The sequence below is a fragment of the Electrona antarctica genome, assembly GCF_951216825.1.
Source record: "Electrona antarctica genome assembly, chromosome: 12".
Taxonomy (NCBI): domain Eukaryota; kingdom Metazoa; phylum Chordata; class Actinopteri; order Myctophiformes; family Myctophidae; genus Electrona; species Electrona antarctica.
The window spans coordinates 34,944,276-34,954,846 of NC_136793.1; the positions used below are offsets into that span (position 1 = coordinate 34,944,276).

Below are 10,571 nucleotides of genomic sequence, written 5' to 3' on the forward strand. Positions count from 1 at the left end.
AAAGCGACTTACAATAAGTGTATTCAACATAGGTAGGGAACAAAAACTACTAATCACCAGAAGTCTTTAGTGCATTTTCTGCAAAAACAAGCAACCAAGAGTATACCTAGCGCTAAGGTAAAAGTGCAATATATCAGCTACCTATTTCCTTAAACAGATGAGACAAAATAGCTAAATCAAATGAGCATGAGCTAAAACAATTAAGTGTATCGACTAAACAAGATCCAATAAACAATACAACAATAGAAAACAAGCGTTCGTACAACTAGTTAACAACAAGTAGGTCAGGCAGAGAGGAAGGGTAGTGTTTCCTGAAGAGGTGGGTTTTCAACCTGCGGCGAAATATGGGCAGTGACTCTGCTGTCCTAACATCAGTGGGAAGTTCATTCCACCACTGTGGGGCCAGAACAGAAAAGAGTCGTGACCGTGTGGATCGGCCAGAAGGACCCTTGAGTGACGAGGCAATCAGTCGCCCCGAGGTGGCAGACCGAAGTGGTCGGGCAGGGGTGTAGGCATCGACCATAGCCCGGAGGTAGGAAGGAGCTGTTCCTTTCACTGCCCTATAGGCTAACACCAGGGTTTTGAACTGGATGCGAGCCGCTACGGGGAGCCAGTGTAGAGAACGGAGAAGGATGGTTGTGTGGGAGAACTTGGGGCGGTTGAACACCAGACGAGCCGCAGCTTTCTGAACAAGCTCCAGAGGTCTGATGGCAGATGCCGGAGCACCAGCAAGGAGGGAGTTGCAGTAGTCCAGGCGGGAGATGACGAGAGCCTGGATGAGCACCTGGGCTGCCTTCTCCGTGAGGAAGGGGCGAATCCTCCTGATGTTGTAGAGGAGGAATCTGCAGGACCTTGTCACTGATGCGATGTTTGCCGAGAACGTCAGTTGATCGTCCAGGGTCACACCCAGATTCTTCGCAGTCCGAGTTGAGGTCACCACAGCATTATCAATGGTGATGGCCATGTCTCGGTGCGGACAGCCCTTCCCCGGGAGGAACATCAGCTCGGTCTTGTCCAGGTTGAGCTTCAGGTGGTTTGTCGACATCCACGCCGAGATGTCAGCCAGACAAGCAGCAATGCGTGCCTCCACTTGGGTATCAGAGGGGGGGAATGAGAGGATCAGCTGGGTGTCATCGGCATAGCAGTGGTAGGAAAAGCCATGGGAGTGGATGACAGCACCCAGAGATGTAGTGTAGAGAGAGAAAAGAAGAGGACCCAGAACCGAGCCTTGGGGAACCCCAGTTGTGAGCCTGTGTGGTTCTGACACAGACCCTCTCAGCATCACCTGGTAGGAGCGACCCGTCAGGTAGGATGCAAACAGGGAGAGTGCAGAGCCTGAGACACCCATCCCCTCGAGGGTGGAGAGGAGGATCAGATGGTTCACCGTGTCGAACGCTGCAGACAGGTCCAGGAGTATCAGGACGGAGGAGAGAGAGTTCGCTCTAGCGGCATGGAGCGACTCCGTCACTGCCAGCAGGGCAGTCTCTGTCGAGTGACCCACTTTGAACCCAGACTGGTTGGAGTCCAGGAGGTTGTTCTGGTGGAGATAGGAGGACAGTTGTTTAAAGACAGCACGTTCGAGAGTTTTAGATAGGAAGGATAGAAGGGAAACCGGTCTGTAGTTCTTGATCTCAGAGGGGTCAAGTGTCGGTTTCTTCAGGAGGGGGGTGACTCTGGCAGTCTTGAAAGTAGAGGGAAAGTAGCCAGATGTCAGAGAGGTGTTAATAAGGTGGGTTAAGAAGGGAAGAAGTTCAGGTGCAATAGACTGCAACAGAGTGGATGGGACCGGGTCCAGAGAGCATGAGGTGGGGCGACTAGAGGTAACAAGGAGAAGGACCTCGTTAGGGGAGAGGGGAGAGAAGTGGGATAGAGAGGGGATGGGGGGGGAAGTATCATGTGACAGGTCAAACTAGGGGTTTTTCATTATTCTGAATCCATTGCAAGCATTTGTTTTGCACGAAAAACACTCCTTGGGCTAAAAACGGCCATAGCCACTTTTCCAAATGTGATGACTGGATCACATTTGTGATGATGATGGATATGGCCGTTTTTAAACTTATATTAAGGTTACATTTTAATTGGGTGTGGGGGCGGAAAGAGTAGCCTGGGTTCCAGCCTGATTCGCTGCGTTCTGTGGATTTGTTTTGTCACTCTCTACAAAACAAATCCCCGGAACGCACCGAATCAGGCTGGAAACCAGGCTACGGAAAGAGACCTGGATATTGGATAAGGGGCAGCCTACTGGCCCCAAAAAATTGAGAAACACTGGTGTAGATAATAGATATAGAGTGGTTCCCAAACTTTCCATGCCAGATAGCCATAGCCTCCATGTGCCGTTTTGTGTTTGGTACATGATTCCAACAGGTTGCTGTTGTTGATTGCATGTGGCCAGTAGTGGTCTTCTGATCCAAACAGCACCCACAATGCACCCGTCTTGAAGACATGTAAATGCATCTATAGCCTATTCCATGAAGCCAGTTTAAGAGATAAGCACCAAAATATTTGGACAAATATAATCTGTTAGGTTTGTCCACTCTCAAAGACAGACAGAGACAAGATAGTGGCATAAAACTGTCAGCACAATAATCTGACACTAGTATCAGTTTTCACACTTTACTGATGTAAAGGCAAAATATATATGACATAATGTAGAAAAAATGTACTTTCTGTACTTCTACAGAACAGAACATACGTACACCTAATACAAGTTCACAGTTCAGAGACATACAGAACAGAACATAAATCTAATACACCTGAAAAAGAGAACCAATAACAAACATTCAATCGATTACAGACAATCCACACAAGACAGTTAAACAGTACACTGATGCATATAATTTGTCATATGATCAAAGCAAAACCAGACAAACAAGGTATGTATATACAGCACATCATGACATATCCCCATATTATGGTAGGTTTATATTTTCTATTATGACACTTACACAGTCAAAAGAGAATATTGACAGTATAATTTCCATTGTTTGCAAAACAGTTTCTTTCTCCAATGCATGAAAAAAGAGGCGATAGAGGACAATGGCCATTCAAGAACACTATAGACATTTTTATTGAAAATGATCTGACACGGTATAGCACAAAAAGTGCATATTATCCACTTACACCAACAAGAACTAATTACAGCAATAAGATTTAAAATAGAAATTTCAGAGCTTTTGATTAAAGTATTCACATTTTCACAGCCTAAATATCAATTAAATACTCTACTGTATAACCATTGTTTCTTCAAGAGGTCTTAATTTTAAGCACAATACATTGTCTTCACCGTGTGTGGCATACCACAAATACACCTACAAACCTTATCCACCCACATACACTTTGAGAAGAATACTAGAGATCTGTTGTAAACTAATAGAATGACAGCAACATGTTCCTCATCCTCACTTTGGGTTATTACCAAAAACAGGATTTCTCAGTTAACCAGATAACTTTAAATAATATCATCTCAGATATCAATACAATTATTCCTATTATAATTACAAATTCACAAATAATTGTCTTATTATAATTATGCATAATTAAGTATCTATATTAAATGTTTATACAATTATCTATAATAACAATGGCTGAGCAATTCTGTCACGTCTGATGGAATATGATGTTCAAATAATTAGTAAATCTCCAAATTTGTAGTGTATTGCAAATTGGAGAAATACACGTGCAGCTTAAGAACACTGCCATTTTGAGTCAGTTGTCACATTTACATTTATCTCGACATCACTGAATTGCCTGAGATAGCTGAAAGACTGCCTCACTTGGCTATGGTTAGATGTTGACATGACCATAAATATGGTTTCTTTCAGGCAATGTAATTAGATCACATTCAAGAATTACATCTTGCTTTAGAGCCTAGGGTAGATGGCCTAGTAATAGTTTAAGAGTGGCTGTAATGAAAAGGTCCAATTGACATATTCTACCACAGTGCAGCCTTGTGTCTGCAATACACTGAACCCCCTCCACTCAATACAAGTTAGATGAAATATTAAACTGTCAGTTCAGGACACTTGCTCCTTGCTGAATAGTTTCTGGTCTTAGATGTGTGAGTAAGGCACCAGCATATACATCATTAGAAGGCCAGCAATGTTGTCTTGGTAACTAAGGCTGCACAATTTAATTGCAAAAGAAAAGTCAACCACAATATTTACTGCAATTTCCAAATGCAGAGATGTATTTTTTTTAATACATTTGTTCATATGGGATCAACTGCATGTCAGAATTGACATAACTCAAATATGTTTTGAAAGATATCCCAATGACTTATTTTCTTTGACAATATTGTGCATCCCTCCTGATAACCAAATTATGTCACAGGTTTAACGGTTTATCACCCAAACAGTGTTCATACACAAACTCAAAATACATGTCAATGGACAGTAAAAAACATGTACTGTATTTGCTTTCATATCACAAACAATTGATCACTGGCAAATGTGACTGCTGATGTGCCATGTAACGACAAAGTGAAAACGGTGCATCAATGTTAATCAAATTCGACTGAATAAATGTTTCTTTTTCACAGGTTGAATGAAATTCTGTGGCAAGAGAAGCAAAAAATGAGTTTGAGTTCAGCGTGTTCTAGATGATTTAGTACAAAAACGTTTTTTCCTACGCAACAGTTAAAAATTGATTCAAGAAATGATTCTCAATAATAGTAACTTCAATATAAAAATGTGTGAGAGCAATGAGATGTCAAATACAAAAGGCAGGTGTATCCCAAACCTCAAACCTAGGACAGAACATGCATAAAGTAAGACTTGCGTAGTCATTATTGGTCCTAGCTAGGCACTTAGTTTGGATAGCATTAGCAACTCAAGCACACATACTCCTTAAAAGTACAAAATGGAGCACATCGTTCTCCCAAATGTACTTTTAAAGAAAATAGTTCAATAATAAAATAAAAATCATCTCATGGGTGCTTTGTACTGTATCAGTGCAACAAGAGATCTGCCCATGAGTGGCTCAGAGATCCACAGATCATTGTTCGTATGCTCAGCAGCAACTACAAATACATAACATTTCATCACTGAAGTGTAATATTGCAATTACCCTTAAAACTAAGAAAATGGCTGATTTTTTTTACATTTTAATGACGGATGTAGTCACCGCGACCACAAATGTCCCAAGAAACTAGCTAGCCTAGCCACCGAGTTTGCTAGCGCTCTGGGAAAACAGAGCAGCTGAATTCTTTGTTTTGATTAGGTGGTGAATGGTGCTGGTTTGATCCACGGCTAGAAGCCGTTTCAACCAATCAGATTGCTTCCTCGAAACGACCTGTTGTATAAATTCCAATCAAACACTACACCAGTTTGTTTCACAAATGAGCACACAACCAAGCAAAGTGGGGAAGTGATTTGTGAAATGTTGGCATTTGGTTGAAATGAATACCTGCATACACTTGACTGTCCACGAAATGTGTCTGGGTTAAAGCTACAGTAGGCTTAGTATTATTGAACTGCCTGTAAGAAAAACAAAAAAATAAACGCACACGAGAACTCTCACTCCGCCTGTGTTGTGTAGACTGTTCGGTCCATCTCTGCTCAATAGAAGCGTTTGCGGCTGTTCTCCTTCCAGCGGTTGTACACCATCAGGGCTATGGCCCCCAAGACACACAGGCCAACGATGGAGAAGAAGAGGGTGAAGAAGACCTGCACTCCACTCGTCTCTTCCTCCTCTACCTCTACTGCATGGCAAAAATAAAAAAGGTCACAGATATTGTGTTGGAATACAGGCCTGTTTAAAATGTGTAAAGAAGAGTAAGTTATCCTCTCAAACATTGCTGTTGCTAAAAGAAGATGAAGGAAAGAAAATAAGTCTACACATTCTGGGGGAAGATAACACCCTGTACACACCGGGAGCATTCATTTCGAGCGATTAATTAAATGAATCAAACTTCTGTTGTGTGATGAGTACTTCCACACAGATAGTGATGTGATCATTTTTCAAGTTGAGGTTGATTTTTTTACTGAGAAGAAAACAATCAACCTATATGATGCATTTTCGAATCGTTTAGTTGTCACGCTCCTGGCGTGCAAGGACATTTAGTTTTAGTTCATGCTTTGGCAGAAACGTGTTGTGCAACCTTTTACTTGACTGCACTTAAAGTCACACTGACGCTTGCCCAACACTTGATATTAACCATTTATGTTCTCTTGAGTCACACCTTTTTGAGTGTTTTGAAATATAAAACAACACTGCTGACTCGAAAAATGTGGCTTTGTAGTTTGTACCTTGGAATGGTGTCATGTTTTCAACCATGGGGATGATGACATCCTCCTCTTCCTCCTCCTCTGGAGTCCTCTCCGCTGTCAGCTGGTATAGTTTCATGGAGATGAGGTCATGGTTATCTATGGGGAAACGCATCATTCTTCAGGCCACATGATGGTGCTCACAACACTAAATCATTTTACCAGTATGATGAAATAATGTTTTGTACTATATCCACGCTTTATTCAATTTAGAGATGTCAGTTGAAAAGATGTCAGTTCTATATATATATATATATATATATATATATATATATATATATATATACAAAGAAAAAGAAAAATTCTATACCCGACAGGTCTCCTGTGGCAGAGGAGGCACCAAAATGGTAACCAAGAGGCAAGCGCAGGCCTGAGATGTCAACACAATCCTTCCATTCCCGCTTGCCATCGATGTCAATCATTAGCTGGAGGACAGAACACAGAACAGCATGAAGGCTGGGCGATATGGAATCAAATGTCACAACATTTTGGATCAAGAACACTCAATATCAATATTGTGACAATAATATACTGTTAGCTTGCAGATCAGCTATTTATATATATATATATATATATATATATATATATATATATATATATATATTCGAAAGTTTTTGACAGATTCTAAAAGTACTAGAGTGGTGCCTGTTGGGCACGGGCCTACTTGGAACGATGCAAGTTGGAAATGCATGCCCCATCCATTTATTATGTCTCCCTTTTATGCCCATATATGGAGTTCTTTGTCAGGCATGCCCAAATATGGAGTCTATGCAGATGTAGAACATCAATGTGATGTCAGAACAGGCCAGCTGCATATATGGACATATAGGGGTGATCAGGTCCAGAGCCCGGGCAGAGGCTTTTGTGTTGGTTCTGGACAACGGTTCTCGAGTTATGTGGATTGCAGACGTACGTACATACACACATATATACCTACAGAGACTTGGTGCATTTATAGATACTGTAGATATAATAAGGCTTTTAAATGATTAAGTAGCCGTGGTGGCATTAGCTGCTAAGATGACCATGCCATGGCTAATGGACACGGTGACAACATGGTGGTTGAATAACTAAAGGCAAATAAAATGTGTATTCCCACCGTCAGCCGGTTTCTGTAGTATCGGAGGAGGAAGAAGGTGTCGTGGTTGACGTTGCGCACTAGAGCTGTGCACCCGCCAAGCTCAGTGGTCCGTCCGTCCCGGCTGTGGTCATATAGCAGCGTTCCGTTCCCCAGCATCACTGATATGTATGGAAAACCCCTCTGTGAGAGACGGAGAGACAGGCAGAAAGAAAACAGAGGCAGAAAAAAGGATTTATGAAGTGCAAAGGAGAGGGATAGGGGGAGTGAGAGAAATATGGAGGAAGGAATGTTGAAATTGCCATAGTATTGGAAGTTTTATTTTAGGATTTCTCATTTTTACATTAATTAATTAATACTAAACTGCAGGCAATGTAATTACTTCTAGGTAATGGTGTTGGTTGACGAAGTAAATATTCCTCAAAATGGGTTAATATGGCACTGATGCTACCTGAGGTCCAGTGAACTTCTTCTGCATATCCAGTAGGTTTGCAAAGAAAAACAAAAAACAAATAGGAAACAATGACACTTGGGCCTGACTCACACGTGCACAACAGATTGATGTATAGCTGATGCATGAGACTTGTTTACTGATGCAAGCTCGCAATTCATTTCCAATGGGAGTCACATGGTTTGACACATTTTTGTTGTATGAGGGGGAGGGGGGCAGTTGGAACACAGCCAAAAGCCGTACAACAAAAATGTTGTGTCAAACCATGTGACTTCCATTGGAAATGCATTGGGGCAAGATGTAAACAAACCCTTTGTTTACATCTAGCATGCATCAATGTTGTATGCTAGATCGAAAGGTGTGAGTGAGGCCTTGGTTCTCAAAATTAAGATGACCCAATTTTCTACCTAGGGGACACTTTCACTTGTATTAAAGTGAGCTGAGTGAGTGAGTAACCGTGTGTGCATGTGCGTGAGAGAGATAGAGAGCGAGAGAGAGAGAGAGAGATGTGAGGAGAATGTCACCTCATGGTTCTTGTCTTGGTTTGGGTAGGTGTCCACAAAAACTCCAAGACCAGTAAACTGGTTCACGTTGCCAAACGCAGGACCTGCAAAAGACACAACCTTATAGACTCATAGAAAGACCAGAATAGCCTTGCTGTAGAAAGCAAAGCTAGTTCAACATATTTGAATATGTTTGTGTCATTTATCCTTTACTCTATCCTCAGTATTTGTCATATTAACATTTTTATAGAGAGATGACTTCCGCACACCCGGTAGGTTTGGAGCAGGTGCGATGATGACGAGGCATATACAATGTGAAAGGAGGCACAAAATATTAAAATTTTGAAATACATGTGTAACTTGTATGTTCATACATGTACAAATATAAATGTATTTCATATGCCATGAATGTAATCACCCCTGATTGCTGACACCTGTAGAGGGTATATAAACTAAGGCACACGCATACTCCAGTTTTAGGTGAGAAGCTACTCCGCTGTGACGGTGGTTAGTAAAAACAGAGAAAAGTGCTGGAGTCATGGAGTGCCGCAGAGGTCACCTTATCAACTAAAACTGGAGTACGCTTGGGCTTTAAGAGTCTGTATAGTTTGATGAAATCCTAATACATTATTTTACATAGACTATAATGCTCTCGCTCTCCACTGTAATGCTTGCTGGAAATACCGTCCATAGTTGAATGAATGAATCAGTTTTTTTTTTTAGCATGAACCCGTTTCTCATTTTTTGGGAAGATTTTCCAACATACTTTTGTCACAATTTTGGTGATAAACAATGCTAAGCTAGATTCAACTGTAAATGTAATACTACATGGCTGAAACATCTGGCTCAGTAAACCATTTAAAAAGCATTTTAGATTTTTGTAGTATTAACAAAACAAAACACAAGGGTTATCAATATCTTGAAATGCATCAAAACAATCTACGATAAAGACCTACCTACGTTCATGCGCTCTTTGGTGAACCAAAAAGCCATGCCATCTCCATTAAGGTTTTTCTTCCCTTGCCCATGGATTTTAAAGTGCACCTGCAGCTCCCAGTCCCTGATGTAACAAGGCTAGAAACACAGTGATTGAAGAAGAGGTGGATTTAGTTTACAAGTTCTGGATATTGCTATACATGCATTTTCCAAAATGCTATAAAAAGATTAAAAAGGTGTGGCAAGTGATATTCTTTGGTTACATCAAAAGGTTTTTTGTTTAAAAGGTTAAAGCACAATATTGTGATAGTAATCATTGCTATGGATTGGAATGTTTGTTCAGTAGCATGGGTTATATGTCTCCAGCTCTTTGAATAAACAAATTGTCAGGTGGGTGGCAAATCTTCAGCCAAGCCTTATCAGCTTCACATTTTATAGTGTTCCAGTTCCGATTTTGTCTGCTCATTTCTTTGAGTCATCACTTCCAAATGCACTTGTTTATCCTGTGTGGGGTCTCTCCTGATGGGATAAAATTGGTATCTCGACCTGAAAATACATTTTCTGTTAATAAAGAGCTGGAGCTGAATATATCACTACTTGTCTAGTAATCACTTCAGAACAGTACTGTTCAAGATCTAACACCTACCCTACAGTCTATCCTACTGTAACTCACAGCTGGTCTTTCTTGTAAGACGTAGAACATGCTTGACAGGTATGAGAAGCGTTGCATAATTACAGTGAAAATGTTAATGTCAGTTATGTAGCTTGATTTTGTGATGATGGTAATTAAACCGATGATTTTGGAGAATATTGCGTATATATATATATATATATTATTTTTTTCAACAGCAGGTGTTCCAAATTACATATTCCAATGTGTCAATATTCGTATTGTCTTGCTTACTGATGGTGGAAAGTAAAATCTCAACCCAAGTACACATGATTGACTGTCCTGGATGTTGGTTTTATAAACTGTGGACCAGTTGTGCCATCCCCTGTAGCATCGTAAAATCACAACGGTATTTGTGTTAAAGTACTGGTAAACACTGCTGTTCACCTAAAATGCAATATTTATAGGGACTTCAGTGTACACTGAAAATATAATTGCCTATTTTTGAGGGGCGTTAGCCGCTCCCATGTCCAGCTTTGAGTGTTTGTGTAAACACAAACATTGTGTAAACAAAACATTGAAGAAGGTGAGGACGCAAATTGTGATAGGCCAGATTGAGATGATAAGAGCACCAGTCACTTAAGTTGAGGTGTGATTATTAGATACCGTGTCTACATTTAAACCATGACCCAGTCGTGTCAGTTGTACATTCAAATGTATTATTTAATAA

The 10,571-nt window shown here is 40.7% G+C and overlaps 1 protein-coding gene across 2 annotated transcripts in view; it reads right to left on the reverse strand.

Moving 5' to 3' along the window:
* Positions 1-3,043: 3,043 nt before the first annotated feature.
* Positions 3,044-10,571, reverse strand: part of lman2lb (lectin, mannose-binding 2-like b) — a 9,477-nt gene continuing 1,949 nt past the window's right edge. The window contains exons 3-8 of one of the 2 annotated variants that reach the window (XM_079516823.1): positions 9,252-9,369; positions 8,317-8,399; positions 7,363-7,524; positions 6,574-6,688; positions 6,246-6,362; positions 3,044-5,695 (exon numbers count right to left, since the gene is read on the reverse strand). In XM_079516823.1, coding sequence (XP_079372949.1) covers positions 5,556-5,695; positions 6,246-6,362; positions 6,574-6,688; positions 7,363-7,524; positions 8,317-8,399; positions 9,252-9,369 — 735 coding nt within the window. In that variant the 3' untranslated portion in view covers positions 3,044-5,555. Of the gene's footprint in view, positions 5,699-6,245; positions 6,363-6,573; positions 6,689-7,362; positions 7,525-8,316; positions 8,400-9,251; positions 9,370-10,571 lie in introns of both variants that reach the window. The other variant, XM_079516822.1, reaches the window with a different exon arrangement.